Below are 20,824 nucleotides of genomic sequence, written 5' to 3'. Positions count from 1 at the left end.
CTGCCAGTCTCTCTCCTTGCATTAGAACAAAGGCCCATGAGAGCAGGGATCTGTTGTCTCTCAGGTGCCCAGGGCAGTGCCGGGGGGCACGGTTGGCTCTTTGTGACTGTTTGTTGAATGACTAACTAACTGTCAGTCCCTCAGGTTCTGACTGTGCTGGGATCCTGGAACCGAGGGGAGAAGGAGAAGGTGAGAGGCTTCATTGAGTCCCAGGCCTGTCTTAGGAGCGCCACCTCTCTGGGAGATGCAGAGTCTCAGGCCTGAGCAGATACGGGGGCTGCTGGAGCCAGAGAGGGCCAAGACGCTGCTGCCTCGGGAGAGCAGGAGCTGGGAGAAGCCGCTGCAGCCCACTGTCACCAAGGACTGGGAGGTGGTGGAGGTGGGGGCCAGCAGCTGTGACGGTGATGAGAAAGGTGAGGGGCAGGCCCAGGTGAGTTGAGGGGGGCAGGGCTGGGAAGAGCCAAGGGAGAGGCTCAGCACTCATCCCTCACTCAACAAATATTTATCGGGTGCCGTCAGTCCGCTTTTGCTTTGTAATGAATCACCCCAAACATTATCTTAAAGCAACAATCAGCTGTCTGTCCTTTGTTCTGTGGGTCAAAAATTTGGCTTAACCCTAGTGGGCAGTTCTCCTCGGTCAAAGCAAGGCACCTGTGCAAGCCCAGACGGACTCAGTGAGGCAGGAAACGGCCCACGAGTGTGGATGGAGGGAGAAGTGAGCAGGTTTGATGCAACAGTCTACCGCCAGCACCTTTACGTGTCAGGTGTCTTGCTAGGGGATAAGACAGAGACGTGGACAAGATGGCCCTAGGAGGCAGACGGTACACACTGCAGGGAATAATCAAGAAAGGCAGTGTCTGATGGTGTTGAAAGCTTAGAAGACAATCAAGCAGGGTGATTGATAGAGGGCGATTTGAGGGTAGTCAGGGAACGCCGGATGAAAATGGGAAGGGATCAGCTGTTCCAAGCGCTCGGCAGGCGCACTGCGGGCAGCCCGTGGCGCAGAGAGAGGCCGGTGCTGGAAACGAGCCGTGTACACGAGGCCCCCGGGACTCCCGCAGAGACCCAGGGGTGGAGAGAGGCTCCATCTTGAAGGCCGTGGTCAGGAGTTTGGGAAACCACGGGAAGGTTTTGAAGAGCAGAAAGGCCTGACGTCATTTGTAATTTTACAAAGATTTCTCTGACTCAGTGGATGTCGACTGGAGACATTTTCAGTTGTCATGACGGGGGAGGGGTGCTGTTGGCGTCTGGTTGGCGCAGACGAGGGATGCTGCTAAGCGTGCTACCACGCGCAGGACGTCCCCCACCCCGTCCCTGCCACACCAAGGAATTATCCAGCCCGAGATGTCAGTGGTGCTGAGGTTGAGAAATGCTGTGTCTTCCAGGCGGTTGGGGCAAAGTAGGACCAGAATTCAGGTCTCTCGTTCTCTCAGCTTCACTGGGACCTCCAGGGTGGAGTGGGGTAGAGGAGATAGAGTGTCCTGAAAAGGGGTAGGCGCAGGAGGGGCCCAGCATGCTTGCCTGGCCACTCATGGCTCCTGTCTTCCACACCCTTCCCTCTGCCCCCAGACCTGTCTACTGCAGAGATCACACTTTCCCAGGACTGGAGCTCTGTGGAGGACGAGGATGAGTCAGAGGACTCCCAGGTGAGAAGCTTCTCATTTCCTTCCTTTCTTGGAGCTTCCTTGCCTGTCAAAGATCTGTTAAGGCCTGTGAGTCCCAAGCAGCCTCCCAGGAGAAAGAAGCGGTATTCCTAAAATAGGAACCAAGGAGAGACGGCATGTGGTGTGTGTAATGCCATCCCCACACCTCCACCTTCTTTCATAAGTTCATCCATCCATTCACATCCCTGTCCATCAGTCTATCCACTTGTTAGTCCATCCATTAGACTCTCCGACCCACCTGTCCATCCATGTATCCAGTCATCTGTCTACCCAGGCATCCATACATCCACCCATCCGTACATCCATCTGTCCCTCAAATGTCCACCATTCATTCATTCATTTGTCCATTAATCCATCCATCCAAAATTTAATCTACCTATGATCCATTTCCTTGTTTTATCATCCGTATATCCAGTTATCCACATACCTATGCATCCTTACATTCATCCATCTGACATCAATCCATCCATTAAACTTACCTAACCATTCATCCACATATCTACTCATCTATCTCCCCACCCATTCATCCATATCCTACTAGCAAGCTGTGTTAAGGATTTGGCTACTATTCACCCACCCATTTACCTACTCATCCAACCAACTCCTATCCACCCACCCATCCATTCGTAATCCATCTGCCCACCCACCCACCAACCCATCCAACTATGCATTCATCCACTATTAACTCATCCACCCACTCAACTGTTCATTCACCTATATATTCATTTATCTACCAATCATCTATGTGGTTTGAATCCAAATACCATAAGTAATACCAAAAAAAAAAAAAAAACCACAACACATTACGCACATATGTTTCATTTAAAGGAAGACCTAATGTTTTCTTTTGGGGTATAAGACATCAATTTGGGAAATAAAACCTGTGCTTGTTTTATTTATGCTTTTGTTTGATATACTTTAGAAAATACATATAACCCATTCTCAGCAGCATGTGAGAGTCGAGGAGAGTGTGAGTCCCCACTTCTGCTCATATGCCACAAATCCAACTCAGACAGGCTCAAGCCGGAAAAGGGATTTATTGACTCAAGGGGAAGCAAACTGGAGGACAAACCATTGTAGTACAGAAATGAGTGCTGGCTACCACATCATAGTCCAAAGGAGGGAGAATGAATTCTGTGGGCCCAGGGGCTTGTTCATTTTTTTTGTCCTTTTGTGTACAATTTATTTCATTCAATATGATGAATTCAATCCCTTCCATGTTGTAGTGTGTATCATAACGTCATTCCTTTTTATGGCTGATAAAATTCCATTACACCGTATATACCACATTTTATTCATCTACTCCCGTCCATTTTTTAATTGATATATATACATAAAATATATTCACACACCATGTAATCATCCAAAGTGTGCAATCAGTGGTTCACAGTCTCATCATACAGCTGTGCATTCATCATCACAAAGACTTATTTCTTCTTTTTTGTGAAAAATAACATATGCACAAAAATGCAATAAATTTCAAAGTGCACTGCAACAGTTAGTTGTAGAAAAATTTCAGAGTTTGATATGGGGTACAATTCCACAATTTTAGATTTTTAGCTGGAGATTAAAAGAAATATCAATATACTGAGTCAGCAATCATACCCATCTGTTAAACCCTACATTCTCTGAATAACTCCACCATCACCTTTGATCTTTCTCCCACTCTTTAGGGGTGTTTGGGCTATGCCTATTCTAACTTTTTTCATATTGGAAGGGTCTGTCACTAAAATGGGATAGGGAGATGGAACTATCTGATGTTCTGGAGAGGCTGGGCCCTCTGCATTTCAGGACTTATCTGGACCAGGGACCCATCTGGAGATCGTAGGTTTCTGGAAAGTTACCCTAGTGCGTGGAATCTTATATGTTGCCCTAGGTGTTCTTTAGGATTGGCTGGAATGGTCCTGGTCGGGATTTGGTAGGTTATGATAGGTAGTGATGTCTAAATGAAGCTTGAGTAAGAGCAACCTCCAGAGTAGCCTCTCAACTCTATTTGAACTCTCTCTGCACTGATACTTTATTAGCTACATTTTTCCCCCTTTTGGTCAGGATGGCATTGCTGATCCCATGGTGCCATTGCCAGATTCATCCCTGGGAGTCATCTCCCACGTTGCCAGGGAGACTTTCACCCTTGGAGGGGGGCTTATTCTTGATGCAGAGAGGAAGAGACACCAGATCTGGGATTTTAGGGATGAATGAGAATTTCCCAGCCAGAGCAGGGGAGGCAGAGGGAACAGCACATGCAGAAGCATGAGGGCACAACACAGCAAGCCTTGGGGGAACATTGGAGTTCAGGGGTAAGCAGTGGGAGATGGGGATGGAAATAGGGTGACACCATTGACTCATCCACAACTATTTATTGGCACCTGCTCTGTGCAGAGCTCAAGGCCTCGAGGGTACAACACTGAATAGGAGAGAAGTGGCCCCTGCCTTCAGTGGGCTTAGAGGCAGCGAGGTAGAAGACTAGAAATAAAACAAGCAGCTAAAGTATTTATTATGCTGTATGGCAATAATTGTTAGGGAAAAATAAAGCAGGAAGGGGGTTGGGGAATTGGGATGGGTGTGGGGTTGCTATTTTAAGAAGAGTGTTTAGGGAAGGCCCTGCTGACTAGGAGACATTTGAGGAAAGACCTGAAGGAGGTGGGAGAGTGAGACAGGCAGACATGTAGGGGAAGGGACTCCAGGTGACGTGGCAGAGCTAGTGCAAAGGGCCTGAGGTGGGGGTGAGAATGTCTGGAGCCTGGTGGAGGGAGCAATCGGAAATGAGGTCAGAAGGTACAGGGAGGGTGACCCAGGGCCCTGTTGGCCACAGTGAGGCTTTAGCCTTCCCTTTGAGTGCAGGGATGGCTGTAGGGGGATCTTGGACAAAGGGAGGTTGTGTTCTGACTATGTGTTAATGGGACCCCTTTGGCTGCCCAGTTCCATGCTAAGGAGGTTGGGTGCATCCTGTAGGCACTGGGGAGCCACAGAAGGGATTTGAGGAGTTTCAGGAACCCATCTGGTGGCCTGTGTGGAAGGAAGGTTGGTTGGATGAGGCTGGGGGGAGGCTGAGGAGCCAGGCAGGAGCGCCAGTTAGAACAAAATGGTGGAACTGATGCCCATAAGAGCTGGCACTTACCCCGGGTGTATCAGGGGCCCGACACTGTTCTCAGCACTTCTTGTGATGAACTCGTTTAGTCTTCGCAACGACCCTGCGAGGTAGTTAATGTAAGGGTCACCCTTCCTTTACAGATAAGGACACCGAGGCAGAGAGAAATCAAATGACTTGTTCGAGGTCACATGCTGAGAGTAGTGGTAGGGCTAGATTAGACCTCGGGCAGTCTGGGGATAAGGAGAAGGAACGGGGGACAGTGGAAGCGATGGCATTTCCAGACCTGTGGGAGCTGGACGGTGAGGGAAAGCGGGGCAGAAGCAGATGCAGGGTGACGCTTGGACTCTGGCTTGGGAACAGGGCAGCAGGAGGTGCCAGCGTCCGGAATGTGGATTAAACGAGGAAGTCTGGAAGAATGGCAGGGTTGGTTTTGGGCATGCTGCTTGGAAGAGACCCTCGTGACATCACTCGTTCATTCACTCGTTCCCCAGCTGGGTGCACTCACAGGCTTGATGGAGCACATCTCTGGGTCAGGCCCTGTCTGGGGAGCCACGGTCCCTCACTGAGCAAGATGGACATGGCCTGCTTCGGTGGGGCTTACGGATGGGTGGATGGATGATGGTGAAGTATGGCTGTGACTTCAGCGAGATGCCCACACATTGATCTGCCAATGGAAGCAAGAAGGAGTTAAGGTTAACATTTAGAAAATATTTTGAAATAATTTTGAACCCACGGAAGATTCACAAGAATAATACAAAGAACATAATAAAAGTACCCTTTACTCAGAGTCACCAACTTTACCATTTGGCCGCACTTGCTTTATCACTCCCTCTCTAATACAGCCTCCTATTATTTTTGCCTGAACAATTGAGAGTGGGTTGCAGGTCTTATACCCTTGTGCTCCTAATTACTTCAGCATTTATCTCCTAAGAATAAGGGCATTCTCTTGCATAACCACAGTACAATTAGCAAATTCAGGAATTTAAGTATTGCCTCTACTATATGTTCACATCTTCAGATTTTGTTAATCATTCTGATAATTCCTGTATGAGTCACACCTATTGGTGTGTAACAAATGACCCCACAGCTCCATGGGTTAAAACAATAAGCATTCACCCTGAGTCTTTCAGTCATCTGGTCTCGGCTGGGCTCACGTGTCTGTGACTGGATGGGTGGGTTATTCTGCTGATCTTGGGTGGGCCTTCTTACATGCGAAGGGTCAGCTAGGGCATGGCTGGTTGAGAGTGTGCCCATCAGGGACAACTGATGTTTCTTCCTCCAGCTGGCTGGTGTGGGCTTGTTCCAAAAAAGAAAGCAGAAGATAGAAGGCATCTTCCCATCATCACTTACACTACATTCTAGGGGCCACAACTGTTCAAGAAGCCAGTCCAGACGCAAGAGCCAAGAAGTAGTCTTCACTCTTGATGGGGGACAATGAAGTCCCACTGTGAGGGGCATGGCTCCAGGGTTCCAGGGAGGGGGACAATCTGAGCTATCACTGTTCCTGTCTTCTGTTGTGTCCTTTATTGCAGTTTTCCCTGCCCAGGACCACATAGGACTTTGGCTGAAGTGCATTCTTAGTCTCCTTGGATCTGGAATGCTTCCTCAGCCTTCTTGGTCTTTCTTGACACTGGCACTTTTGAAGAGTACTTACCAGTTGTTTTGTAGAAAGTCTCTGTTTGGGTTTGTTTCCTGTTTCCTTATGCTTAGATGTAGGTTATTACTCCTTCCTTCCTTCCTCCCTCCCTCCCTTCCTTCCCTCCTTGTTTTTTGAGTGGGGGCAGGAACTTCAGAAAAGTGATTCTGTGCCCTTCTCGGTGCATCATGTCAGGAGGCACTTGATGCCTATTTACCTGGAGACAGTGTGATGGATCCAAAGGTGAGTGGGCGGTGTTTTGTCAGGGTTCTCCCGAGAAGCAGAACCAAAAGGATATATGTTTATGTATTCTGAGGAATTGGCTTGTGACACCATGTACTGAACCAGAACATCTAAGGGTGGGTCCAGGATATTTGAAAACTCCCCAAGAGACTATTAATGCCCTGCCATGTTTGGGAACTGTTTATGGGGGGTGTTCTCTCTAGGGTTCTGCTTGTAAAGGGAAGGTTTGAAGTGAATTGGCCTCCAGAGGGGGACAGCAGACTAGAAGGAAGAATTGTGTGGTCCTGTTCTAGAGATTAGAGGTGTGACCTCCATCAATAAATTGTGCTATGTTTTAACATCCCATAGTATGCATCCCCTCCATTTTTCTTCTCTTACAGGGTTTATTTTGATGCTCACTACTGCCTATCTATCCACGTTATGTCAGGTGTGTTCCCCACCCCGCTCTGATATTTTAATAGCTATTGCATTAAAATCAACATTAGTTGAGAATTGTTATTATTAAATATTTTGTCTTACATCTTCATCACATCTTCATCATGGTACATCTTTCCTTTTTTTACTCACCCAATTGACAAATATTTACTGAACTCATATAGGGGGCTAGATACTGTTTGAGGCACTGGAGATACAGCAGTGAACAGACAAATGTCCTCCTGGAGATGACATTCTGAGTGACATCAGATGATAAACATATAGTTGGGGATGGAGGGTGGGGTCTTCCTTGGGGAGGTGTTCGAGGGCTTCCTGTTCTAAACAGAGTCACCAGGGAAGAGTTTTCTAAAGAAGTGATGTTTAAAACCAAAAGATGAAAGAAATGATGAAGCCATCATTAAGGATATCTGGGGGAAAGGCGTTCCAGGCAGAAGAAACCGTTACTACAGTGGTTCAGAGGAGTGTGGCTGGAGCAGAATGAGGAAAGCAGGAAATGGTGGGTGAGGAATTCAGGGAAGTAGCTCGGCAGAGACCTCAGAGGGCATTGAAGCAACTGTGAGGACTGGGTATATGATGGGAGCCATGGGCAAAGTGTGTCCTGATCTGTCTTCAACTTTAGAAGAAACACTGGCTGACTCATGGAGAAGAGAATGTGGGGAGTATTGAGAAAAGAAACCAGGAGATGGTGGCTTTGACCAGGGTGGTGGCAGCAGAGGGGGTGGAAGTGGTCAGATCATGGATGTATTTTGAAGGTAAGTCCAGTAGCATTTGCTGATGACTTGGATGTGTGTAAGGAAAGGAAGAGAAGACTCAGGGATGCCACCATTGGAGGCATGGAGCTGCTTGGAGGAGCGATGTGGGGAAAAACTCAGGAGGAGCTTTTTTGGGGGTGGGTGGGTAATCCACTATTAAGATATCTGTTTGGGACACGTAAAGTTTAAGATGCTCATTAGAGATATTAAATATCCAAGTGGACATGGCAACTAGACACTGAGATATGTAAGTCAGGAGTTCAAAAGAGATGTTAGGCCAATATATATTCAGGGGTATATAAAATTGTCATACTTTATTGGCCAATGAAAGTTTGAACTTTTCATCAGAAGTACTATTATTCTGAAATTTCCTACACTAGTAGGAAATACACTTTTGTATATTTATCTTATATCTAGTGTTGTAACTCTGTGGAATGAGACACACAGACACACAAGATGTATGAGACAGACAAGATGACTGCGGCCCCGAAGAGCTCCAGATGCTTTATTTTATATCCTTTCTCACAGCCCTTTTGCTGACCTAGCCTGCTTTTCAGTATATTATTTGTTACATACAAGTGATAGCTAAAAAGCCTTTGGGGCTTAAGGAAAAACAAACATTCTGTCCCTTTCATGTTGTCCTCCAAGTAAGCAGATAACAGTTTCCACAGTTTACTGCCAAGGCCACTCTGAAGCCAGTCGCTCCCAATAAATTCCGCAGGTTTTCTATTAACCCTTGGCTCCTACATCTAGTCTCTTTGTTGTGTGGTTTTTAATTTAAAAATATCTCCATTGATGTATTTTTTCATTCCCATTTATATAACCCCCTTTCCTGCAAGTAACAGTGATGGCCCCTTCCTTTCTAATACCTACACTGTTTTGTTTCTGTTTCAGGGTTTTGTGGAGTGGTCGAAAGCTCCACAACAAACGACCATCGTCTTGGTAGTGTGTGTACTCTTTTTGTTCCTGGTTTTAACGGGGATGCCTATGATGTTTCACATTTAACTACGATGCTGGCCGCAACCTTGAAGTAGATGCCCTGTGTTATGTGAAGGGAGTGTCCTGGTTAAAAACCAGGAATGGGTACTGAGTTTTATCAAATGCCTTTCAGACATCCATCAGAATGATTTTTTTTCCTTTTGTATTTAACCTATTGCTGTGAGGTTTTACATTACTATATTTCATCGAACTTAAGACATTATCAGTTGTGAGACTCATATTTCATATGTCACGAAGAAAGAAAAAAAATGCTACTTACTTATAAGATGCCACCAGCTGGAACATCCATCCTGACTTCAGAGAAGGGAAAAAAATGTGCAACTTAAGGTTGATGAAATGTGGTTAGTCAATTTCCTACGATCAAAGCATCTTTGCATTCTTATGATAACATTTTTGATGTGGTGCACCAGTCTTTTCCACTAGTGAACTCTTCCTTGATATTTTATGTAGGATTCTTGCTACCTTCATATGTGAGATTGGTGCTATCTCTGTCACATTTTGGTATCCTAGAGAAGCTTGAATCATAGTAGGATTTAAGGAACATTTGCCTTTTTTTTAATGATTTTCAATAGTTTCTATGGCTGAGAACTATCAATTCCTTGACATTTTGAAAGAATTCACCAGTAAAGTCATCAGGTCTTAGAGCCTAGTAAAAGTTTCAGCTAATTCTTGGACAGTTTTCTCAGTTTCTTCCCCCATTATCAGTTTATTGAGACTTTCAACTTCTTGGGTTAATTTTGATTACATACAGTTTTCCTTTTTTTTTTTTGTATGCTGCATGGTGGGGGAATGAAAATCACATTTCATTCTTTTTCCATGTGATTATCCTCTTATTGCAGCAACATTTGTTGAATTTTTGTTTGTTTGTTTTTTTGTTTGTCTGTTTGCTCGCTTGTTTGAGAAGTGCATGGACTGAGAATCAAATCCAGGTCTCCACTTGCAGTTTTCTTTTATTCTCTAGGAAGTTCTTCTTCTCATTGAGCTTTTTGGATATCAGCTTATAATTATGTACAGGATTTTATAATTAAACACAAATCTTCCATATTTGTTCTATCCCCATTCTCCTTTCAGCTTCGGTTTGCAGTTTACCCATCATTACATTTGTCAAAGATTTATCTAGTTCACTATTTTTTTTTCCTAAAGAACCAGCGCTAGGATTTATTTACATTCGTTATATCTCTCATTTGTAAACAGTTTTTTTCCTTTAATATGTATTAGGTTCTTTTTAAAAAAATTGTTTTGTATTCCTTGTCTCAGTTTTTAAGTTGAATACTTAATTCATGTATTTTGTCTTTTTTAAAAATTTGGTAGAATAATATCCTTAACAATATAAATGAACTTCTGGTTATAGCCTTGGCCACATTTTAAAGTGTGATCATTTGTGTTCTTGTTTATGTTGTGTCTAAATATAATACCATCATGTTTCTAAAGAGTGCTTCAAAACTCAGTGATTGGGTTTACTTTTTGTTTAAAAATAGTTTCATTTTCTTGTTTCCTCCACTGTGAATAGAGGATGTGGCCTATACATAAAGTATATACTTTCAAAACCTTTTACAAAGCTTTTACTGTGGCCTCGAACATGTCTAATTTCTATAAATGTTTCATGGACATTTAAGATGAACACATGTTCTCTTGTCTGTTCAGTTAAAAATTCTACATGTCTGTCAGTTAGCTGTTATCAATTATACTCTTCAGATTCATGTGTTATTTAATTCTGGCGTGCTCTATGTGTCACAAACCCAAGGGTTTGTATGAAATGCTGATACTGTGCAGGCACCGGGAATCGAACTGGGGTCTCCAGCATGGCAGGCAATAACTCTGCCTGTTGAGCCACCATGGCCCACCCTCTGCCAATATATTTTTATAATCTTTGTTTTATGTATTAGCAGCCACGGAATTTGATGTCTACAACTAAAGTATTATTATGTCTTTACCAATTAAATAATATATGTGAAACAGTAAGCACAGGGCCAGGCGTACAGGAGGCCCTCAATAAATGTTACTTAACACTGGACACTGAATCCTTCGTCACATTTAAAATGATTGTCTTTAACCAATTTAATCCCACTCCTTACATTTTACATTGTCTAATACCGGTTGATATCACCATCCTGCTCTTTAAAAAATTCTTCTTTGATTGTGTTTATATGGAATAATATATGCATATATTGCAAGTGTTTATATACACACACACACACACACACACACATTTGTGCTTTCAAATTCTTTGTGCCATTTGTTAATTGGATTTTCAGCAGCATCTCTGACACACTTAGCGAAATTAGGGCAGGAAAAGGCCTGGTACTCTCTCCTCCCACCCCGGACTCGGGCTCATTGACTCTAAGGAAAGGAGCTCAGTGTAAAGGTGCTGGACGGGCTCGCGTCCACACCTCCCCCGTCGCCGTGCCCCTGGAGGCACCGAGTCCCGGGAAGACCTGGCTAGGGGTCTCCTCGCACCCACGCCACCTGGGGACCCCATTCTTCCCAACCCCAAGCCCCGGGCGCGTGAGGCTTCAACAGGACATGTTGGACACGAGGAAGTATCTGGAAACAGTATCTGGGGAGAAAAATGTCGACTAATCTGACAAATATGGCAAATCTAAAATCATCCCAGTAGCCGGGTCACCCCGCTGGGTGGTTGCGGGGTCTTTGACTTCTCCGCACGAGACTGTCTCCTCCCGGCGGAAGCCCCGACCTCAGCGGGGCAGTTTTAGGTTGAAGGGCTACGCATCACCACCAAGGGGCGGCTTCTTCCAACGTCACTGGATAACTTGGGATGTTGTTTTCTTTACCTTTCCTGCAGTTCTGAAAGCTCTGAAAATGATCTCTTTCGATAGCTCCCGGCAGGGGCTCGACCCCTTGGGCAGTTGCGGGGGCTCAGGACAGACTCTGACCTCTTTTTAGCGCAGGAGGCGTCTGCTATGAGACTCCGCTAGCTCTGGGCTCCCGACCAAGGCACGGAGGGGCTCAGGGCGGGTTATCCTCGCCGGGTCCCGGCCCCCCCTGCAGCAGCAGGCGCGCAGGGTAGACTCCCAGCAGGCGCGCGCACACTCGCCCCTGCCCCTTCCCCGCGGGGAAGGGGCTCACGCCCAAGTCCGCGCAGGTGCGCACCGGCCCTGGACCGCTGCAGGCCACCTGGGGGACAGGCTCGGGGACCCCCGCAGGCCCCGCCCGCCATCTCACAGCCCCGCCTCCGCGCACGGCCCCGCCCGCCGGCCCCCGGGCCCCGCCCACCACCCGCCACCCACGGCGCCCCAACCCCCGCACTGCCTCCAAGACCCCTTCCCCCGTCCCGGCAGTTCTCCCCGAGTCCGCGTGATCCGCAGCCCTCCTGCCACTGCGCCTGCTTCTCCCCGTCTCTTGGGGGTTGATCTCTGCCCCCGACCGTAAACCGGGGTCGCATTTCGCTCCTTCATTCATTCAACTTCAACCCCCGTCACCCTTCCATCCTTAAAAGAAAAAGAAAAAGGGTCTCCTAAATAACCACAATAGCATCATCGCATCCCTCACAATTAGCAGTTCCTAATCTCTCCCCGCGTCCTGTCCATATTCCACCTTCCCCGGCCCCCGGGCCCCCGGACGCAGGTGAGAAAGCCGGCCGTTCCCCCCGGGTCTGCCCCGCACCCCTGCGCGGCTTCCCGGGTGGGGCCCCTCTGGGCCGCGTGCGTGTGTCCCACGAGACTCGTGTGCGTCGGGGTCTCTCCTTGGCTTCCGCCGAGCCACGCGCACCCCGCACCCTCCAAGTGGCGGAGCCCTTCACGCAGTGTCCCCCCTCCCGGGCGCCCGCGCCGGGCACCGAAAGGAGTCGTTTGGAGGTTTACAACATTTTTTCCCCTGTAAATTGCACCACTTTTTAAAGCTTTTTTGGGGAGACCCAAGAAATTTGAATATGGATTGAACACCGGATGATATTAAGGAATTATTGATAATCATAATTATCAATAGGTGTGATAATAGATTTGTGCTTGTATAGAAGAGTCTTTTTTTTTTTTTAGGGATGCAAGCTAAAGTATTTAGGGATGAAGTTAGATCACTCAGTAATTAATTTTAAAATACATCTAGGAAATGTTTTTGGAGATATCTTCATGATCTATTTTTAAATAACCACATTACAAAATATGATACATGTTAAAAATATTGAATGTAGGATCAAATGTGGGTGTTTATTGTACTTTACACTTTGCAGACTTTCTTTTTTTTTAAAAAAAAGCGGTGGGTTATTTTTCCTGTAGAGCGAGCCCAGTTGATCTTACCAATCAGGCAATTTATGGACTGAACCATTACACAAGAGTCAAGTCCTTTTCCAGGTAGCGCCAAAGACAGGGCTGGGAAGAGGCTGGAAGAGTTCTCAGCGGTTTTTCTGGAACCAAACAAGTGCACAGTGAGGAGACTGAAACAATCCTAAGTAGTTCTGTGACATAAGAAGTCTTATGCCCCTACTATGGGAAAAGATAACGTCCTTGTCCCCTTGTCTGCTAATACAAAGTCTTAGAATACAAGAAACAGGGAAAAACAAAGATGGACAATTGCGGACCACATGCTACCATTTGCCTACAAAGGTGCACCATAAGCCTTTCTGGCATTTTTATGCATGTACAGAAAAAAAATCACATGCACATTTTCTTAGATGTGCATAAACCATGCTGGAAAGAAACCAGGAAGTTCTGCCTCTAGTGAGAACTAGGTGGCTGGGGACTGGCGTGAGACTAAATGTCAGTTGCACTCAGACTATAGAGATAATTTTGTAAAAATCGTGCTGTGAGTGTAACTGCTCTTTCAACCATTGCAACTGGAAGACTGTAAGCATGCCGCCCCCCCCACCCCCCTCTTCCCAACAGCTTCCCACACTGGCCCTGGGCTTGGCTGTGAAACTTGCATTAGCCAATGGGACTGGAAGCAAACGTGGCATGGTCAGAGGGTTGACAAAGTGTTTGTGTGTCCCTCCCAGGCCCCTGCCACCACGAGCACACACCCAGCTGAGAGGGCACAAGGAGGGGGGCCCTCCCGGACTCTCCAGCCTCAGCCTCAGTCTGTCCCACCCTTGACCGTGTGGCTGAAATGGATCCAGTTAACGCCCACCAAGCCCGGTGCAACCAACCCAGCCAGCTGACCTGCAGGCTCATGAGAAATATTAAGTGCACAACTTCATTCCGTGGGATTTGTTACAAAGCAGTAGCTAACCAATACAACCATTTTAATCAGGACTTTGAGTTAGGAAAGGAAAAATAAAGCTGGAGGGGGCAGTGTTTCATATACTGTAAAGGAATAAAAATAAGAAAATAAATAAAAAGAGTAAGGGTCCACTGGGTGGGAAATGCTTTGCAGGGGAAGAGAGACTTGTTTCTTCTAGAACATCTTTTACTGATCTGGATTTCTCCTGCTAATTTTCTCTAATTTTGGAAGCTGATCTAAAGTTTGTCTTTTTTACTCTCTCAGTAAATACGCCAACTTGACCAAAGGAGCCGGACCATTGACCCAATTAAATGTACTGAGCAAGCGCCTCCTCGATCATAAAATCAACGACTGACAGGCTGGCCAGAGACCCGGCAATATTTCTCCCGGTCTGCTTGTTCCGGTCACATTTTACAGTGTGGGGCCACGGCGGCAGTGGAGGGGCTCAGGCAAGAGTGGGGGTCCAGGCCCGTCTCTGGGACTTCCTCGCTGTGTGACTTCGGGTAATTTCTGGAGCTTCTCTGAGCCTCAGTTTCCTCCCGGGGGATCACAGACCAGTCCCGCTCACCCCCGCACGGCGTCAGGAGAACAGAGAGGCCCCCACCCCCGCGTCAGCTCGCCCCCACCCCCAGCTGATGCGCGGCGGTTCCCGTCCCGTTGCCGCTGTCCCCGGGCTCCGCCTCACTGCAGGACCTCGCGTGCGGGGCTCTGGCGCACGCGTGTCGCCAGCCGCGGGCCACGCGGGGAGGCTTCTCCTTGGCGTGGGTCCGCTGGGGGCGGCTGACGGCAGAGGAGAAGCCGAAGGCCCTGCCGCGGCCACCGCACGCGTAGGCCCGCTCGCGGGTGGGGACGCGCCGGTGCTGCGTCAGGTGCGTGGGGCGCGTGAAGGCCTTGCCGCACTCGGGGCACGCGTGGGGCTTCTCGCCCGTGTGCATGTGCTGGTGCAACACGAACGCCGAGCAGTAGCTGAAGGCTTTCCCGCAGGCCACGCACTTCCACGGCTTTCTCGGGCCTCCAGCGTTCTCCTCCTCCTCCTCCTCCTCCTCCTCGGGACCCAGATCCCTGGGCTTCACGCCCTTCCCTGGGGCACTCCCGCATCTCCGGGGCCGGGGCGCAGCCGGGGCGCTGCCTCAGGGCATCGGAGGACTTGCGCTGGGTCTCAGGACCCTCCTGGACGGCAGGGTCCAAACAGCCTTCCTCCTTTTCCTGCTGGGGCAACAACGGACCCTCCTGTTTCTGGGCTTCGCCCAACTCAGGGGCTTGGAGAGCGGCGCCCAGGACTCGCTCCATCCCTGCTTCCCGAACTGCCGCCTGGATCTCACATGTTGACTCCGGATCTGAAAGAAAGAAGCGAAATACTATCAGGCTTGCCATCTGTCCTGGGTTGGGAAAGGTGACCAGCTGGGCTGGGGCAGGCAGTGCAGGGTTTCTCTAGCTGGCCACCATGGACATTTGGGGCTGGGGCCTGGGGGCGTCTGTCCGTTGTAGGGTGTTGAGAGTGGCCCTCGCCTCTCACTCACTCAGCAGCCCCATACCCACCCCAAGTAGCCACATCAAATGTCCCTTGGAGGGCAAAAGAGCCCGTCCTTGGGAACTACTGAATTAGTGAGACCTAAAATAATTTTAAAAGATCCCTGCAAGGAATGTATGATTTGTCAACTTAAATGTATTTTCCTTTGTAGCTTGGTAGGACAATTTTCTTTTGAGGGGAAAAACTGGTCTTTTCCACACACAGAGGAAGAAGTGGGCACAAATTCCAGGCAGAATATACTGCCGGTGGGTGCACTATTGCTGGGTGGGTGCACTGCCAGTGGGTGGGTGCATTGCTGGTGGGTGCACTGCTGGTGGGTGGGTGCACTGCTGGTGGTGCATTGCTGGTGGGTGGGTGCATGGCTGTGTGTGGGTGCACACGCTGGGAAACCTGGCTTGGGAAACTGTTTGCTCTTTTCCAGGAAGGCTGAAGCCCCACCTTCCCTGGGCCCAGCAAGCACATCCTTCCGGTGTAACTGGGGAAACCCGCGCACAGGTGTGCAAGGAGACAGGCACGAGACGGACCGTAGTACAAACCAGAAACAAACCTACTGCCCAGCAAGGGCGTGGAGAGGTGAAGGGCTGCACGTTCACAGACTGGCGCACCTCACAGCCGTGAGCACACCACTGTGACCCTGGCACCAACTCAGGCGGACCCCAGACGCACCTGGGCGAACGGAGTGAGATGCAAGGCCATTTAGGCTGTAAAACAGGCAGAATAAACATTATTTAGTGAGTATGAACATAGGTGGTGAGGGTTCACTATGGAAGTGGGAATGATAAAGCGCTGAATTCAAAAGAACTGTTTCCACCTCAGGGGGAACGAGGGAGCTGGAGCAGGGGAAGCGCAGGAGGCTTCGGCTTCACTGAAATGCCTCCTCTAAGCAGGTGCTGGCTTCACGGGTAATGGTGTGTTTTCCTATAAACCTTTTCGTGTGGCCCCAAACCCTGCACCATAAATGAAAATCCCAGTTCCCAAGGAAGAGTACACAGAAGCAGTCTCTTGAGAAATAATGTCTTATTTTTTCCAAATGCTTTTTGAATTCATAAGAGTTTCTTCCGTATTTGATTAGAAAAATAACATTTTGGATCTTTCACTGGAAATAACCGTGCTTTAGCTATACTGGGCTTTGGGACGAGATATTTCAACCACAGGAGCTGCCAGTGTGTTGGGGTCTCCAGGACCACCCCCAGGCTGGGTGATTTGAGAGGGCCCAGCATATATTCAGACTCAGGACCATGATTTAGTACAGAGAAAGGAGACAAAGCCAAATCAACAGAGGGAAAAGGCACGTGGGCCCAAACCCAGAGGGAACCAGGTGCAGGCTTCCCAGGCCATGTCCCCGCGGCATCCCAGAGGATGCGCCCGATTCCTCCAGCAGTGCACCGTGGCACGGCATGTGCAGTGCCGTCTCCTCCGAGACTCGGTGCCCAGGGTCTTCACCTCTGCCTGGCACCTACCAGGAGTCCAGACTCCCAGAAGGAAAGCGGGTGTTCAGCACAAACCATACTAGTAGCATGAACAGTTCAGGCACTGTGAACCCCTCTTACCAGTTCTGGGAAAAGAGGGAACGCACCCAAAATCCAAGTTCCTGGAAGCCAGCTGGGAACGCACCTGGTAACAGGCCTCACCAGGGAGAGCCATGTCAGGCCTGCAGGGTTATGAGCAGCCAAGATAAGTTTAAACAATATCCTCGAGGTTCTCAGATCTCACTGGAATCAGACCACAGAATCAAGAGCTGACAATTAGGACTCTGAGATTTTCTTCCCATGTTTTAAGTCGTATGCCCCCAAACTGGCACTGCTGCTCCTCCCCTGGCCTCTTGCAGACTTTTCTCAAGGCGATCTTAAGGGATCCTTAAAACTCAAGTTAGATAACACCTGCCTGCCTGTGCTTCCCTACGGGACCGCCCGGGCCTCTGCGAAGGCTGCTCCCTTCCAGCGCAGCAGCCCGGCCGCTCCCCAAGCACCCAGGCACAGTGCTGCCTCAGGGCCTTTGCACCACTGTCCCTGCGGTTCCCAGGCCTGGAGAGCCCCACCCTTCCCCACCTCCCCCGCCCGCATGGCGGCTCAGGTGACCGTGCCTGCGCAGCGGCCAGGGGACCGTCACAGAAGAAAGTGGCAGAAAGCAACATAATAGATTAAGCCTGGAAAAGGCGGTTTAACGATGGTAACAGTAAATATCACTTCCTGACCACTTTCAGAGCATTTCGCATGAATCAACCCACGGAATCCTCTGAACCCGATGAGGTCATGTACTGGTTACCCACTCAGCAAGGGGTGGGGTGGGGGCCTCCTGGGCAGTGTGGCGGGGGCCTGGGCTCAGGGGAGCCAGGCCAGTGCCACCCTGGGGCCACCTCCCAGGGCAACTGTCAGCCGGCCCGTTGGGGCCCAGAGCAATAGGTGGTACCCACCTTGAGGTCTCAGGAGGGTCGGGGGCTCTTCTCGGCTCAGGGAGCCTTGCCAGGTTCAGTCGGCATCTGTGAAGACAAGAACAAGACTTGTGAAGGAGGCTGCTCGGCAGACGCAGGTGGCAGCGGGGCCTGGCCTGGGCTGTGGACGTATCCACCTCCATCCCAGGAGGCCGGCCCTGCGCCCAGGAAGTGGTTTCTGGGGCTGGGTTAGCCCTAGGCAGTCATGTGCAGGAACGGGCAACCGAAAGGGAGACACACTTGTGTGTGTGCACACGCTCAGACACACGCGTGGAGTCACGTGCAACTATATTGCAGTGGGTGGGGACTCACATGTGCAGACACACCTGTCCTCTCTGCACACAAGTAAGCATGTGGAGTCCCCCCATGCAGTTCACACCCAGCAGAACAAGTTTCGTACATGCACAGAGATCTCCACATCCAATTATACACACTGCTTCACATTCATGGGCACACATCACTGGAGTCAGGCACGGGCAAACACACAATGACACGGGGGTCAGATTCACATGCACAGTCACACAGACACACACTTGCACGGGCACAAACAACTCCTTAAGTCACGCACGTGTGAACACACGGGACAGACTCATGCGCGTTACACACTTGCACGGGCACAGGGACACCCGTGACGGAGCCACACGCAGACATACAAGCACAGTTACACTCCCGCAGGATCACACCCCTCTGGGGTTATGAACGTTCAAACACACACACACACACACACACAAACGCTCACGCTTGCGCCCACTACACACCGGCGCCCGGGACGAGCACGGAAGGGCTCGGCGGCTCCGGAGGATCCCGGAGGATATAGGTCAGGTTCTCCAGAGTCCCCGCACTGCCGACCGGCCGGCGCGGACCCCCGGGACCACCGGACCCTCAGTGCAGCGCACGCTCCGGAGTATAGATAAGTGCGGCCGCCGAGCCCCAGGGACGGGCTGGCGCGGACTGCGCGTGCGCGATGGGAGTGGTACGCCCTGCGCTCGCCTCTCCGGAACTCCAACTCCAGAAGGCACCGTGCTCCGCCCGCGCAGCCTCAGGCCCGTCCCACCGGGCAGCCGAGACTACAACTCCCGGAAGGCCTTGCGCCTGCAAGCGAGGTATAGGCGCCCCCGACGGTTCGGGAGTCCCAGGCAGGTATGTCGGCTGGGGGCGGGGAGTGGGCGTGTCTTCCACGTGCCATGCCCACCGTGGGCCCTTCAAGAGCAGATGGCAGGGGTAGAGTCCAGGAACTGGGAAATGTGAGTCTACGTGTCAGAGAGGCTAGGACACTTAACCCGGGCTACACAACCCAGAGAGCTTTGCACCCCACGGTTCACCTTTAAGTCATGCGGGGGTCCTTGTATCTGGAAGCCATTTGTCTCAGGGAATTGATGTAATTCAAGTCCAAAATTATTTACTAGACAATTTCAAAAATGGACACCAGATAATTGGGAGAACAGAGAAGGTGCAACATATGATAGAAAAACAAACAAATTTCACCAAAATCAGCATGCTGTTGATTGTGAGACAGAGCATTCATTCTATGCATGCCCAAGAAATGAAAAGCATGCCCCCTAAACCAGAAGGCATGTTTTCTTGACACTCCAAATTTTAATTTTATAATTTTTGTTCCTTTAAAAAAAATAGTTTTATTTAAGAAAACAAACAATGCACTTAGAACCACCAAAAATGGATAACTTAGTTAGCTTATCCGTAGGCATATTTAAATAAAGTGTCCATATAGTCATTGTAAAGCCCGTGTTTGTGCAGTAAGTTTCATAAACCAATTTAAAATGAAGGCAACAAGGAAAAAAATCTACAAAGTCAGATAGCAAAGTTCTCAAATTCTAAATATTAAGCACTAACTTAAAAACCATTTGGTCAGCTGTCAAAACGTGAATGTTCTCAAAACTTTTAAATTTATTCTTCTTTTATTCTAGACATCAAGAGTCACTGTGTGTTTCTCCTCATACTTCTGAAGCTCCTGACCTTGCCATGATAAAATCATGCCCAAAGCTCTCCAGCCAGAGGCGCCTGTAGCAGCGCCTACCACCCGACCCAGCCCTGTCAGTGTGAGCGTAGAGGGTGGGGGTTTAACCCACTGAGGCTCTTTCCTTTTCTTCTGGTTTTGGGTTACTTTTTTTTTTTTTTAACATTCTCAACTTCTGATCATTGCATTCTACATACATAATCAGTAATTCACAATATCATCACATAGTTGCATAGTCATCATCATGATCATTTCTTGGAATATTCGCATCTATTCAGAAAAAGAAATAAAAAGAAAACAGAAAAAAAATTCATATGTGCCATACCCCTTACCCCTCCCCCTCATTGATCTTGGGTTACTTTTTAATATTTTAAAGATACCTTCTACACTGGTGTCTACGAACCGTTTTTGGAACTCCAGAAAATTACAATATATATTTTTTTAACACAGTGGTAGATTGAATTCCGTCCCCAAAACAGATATATTGATGTTCTAAGCCCCAATACCCCAAAATTGGACCTTATTTCGAAATAGGGTCATTGCAGATGGAGTTGGTAAGTTAAAATGAGGTGGAGGTCATGCCGAGTAAGGGGGCATTTAATCCGCCGTGGCTGGTGTCCTTCTAAGAAGAGGAAATTTGGGGCCAGCAGACTTAAGTGAGAGCATCGTGGACAAGCGGCCACCAAAGCCGGGAGAGGGCACGGAGCAGATCCCTCCCCAACCCCCACCCCTGGGCCCCGCAACTGTGAGCCCTCATGTCCCTGCTGTTTTAAGGCCCCCAGTTTGTGTCGCTTTGCTAAGGCAACCCCAGGAAACTAAGACAAGTATTAACAATGTTCAAAAACAGGAAAAGCCCTGTCTTCACAGGTGTATGGTGTGGAAGTACAAGAAGGAA

At 48.8% G+C, this 20,824-nt stretch overlaps 1 protein-coding gene and 1 long non-coding RNA gene across 3 annotated transcripts; one reads left to right on the top strand and one right to left on the bottom strand.

Annotated features, from left to right (window-relative positions):
• The first annotated feature begins 244 nt into the window (after positions 1-244).
• Positions 245-8,826, top strand: SMIM17 (small integral membrane protein 17). Its single transcript, XM_077130673.1, has 3 exons — positions 245-413; positions 1,570-1,646; positions 8,716-8,826. Exons 1-3 carry the CDS (start codon positions 245-247, stop codon positions 8,824-8,826), a joined length of 357 nt encoding a protein of 118 aa, XP_076986788.1.
• A 6,203-nt stretch (positions 8,827-15,029) lies between these two features.
• LOC143658579 (uncharacterized) lies at positions 15,030-18,910 on the bottom strand. Of its 2 annotated transcripts, none has more exons than XR_013163249.1 (3): positions 18,713-18,910; positions 17,937-18,002; positions 15,030-15,329 (listed from the first exon to the last, which is right to left on the bottom strand). It is a non-coding gene; the product is annotated as an uncharacterized LOC143658579 (long non-coding RNA). The 2 variants fall into 2 exon arrangements; XR_013163250.1 differs by lacking the exon at positions 15,030-15,329 and adding an exon at positions 16,212-17,235.
• Between the last annotated feature and the right edge of the window lie 1,914 nt (positions 18,911-20,824).

The sequence above is a fragment of the Tamandua tetradactyla genome, chromosome 16 (genome assembly GCF_023851605.1).
Source record: "Tamandua tetradactyla isolate mTamTet1 chromosome 16, mTamTet1.pri, whole genome shotgun sequence".
Classification (NCBI taxonomy): domain Eukaryota; kingdom Metazoa; phylum Chordata; class Mammalia; order Pilosa; family Myrmecophagidae; genus Tamandua; species Tamandua tetradactyla.
Note: the sequence above shows the minus strand (reverse complement) of the source record. Positions and strands in the feature narration are given on the sequence as shown.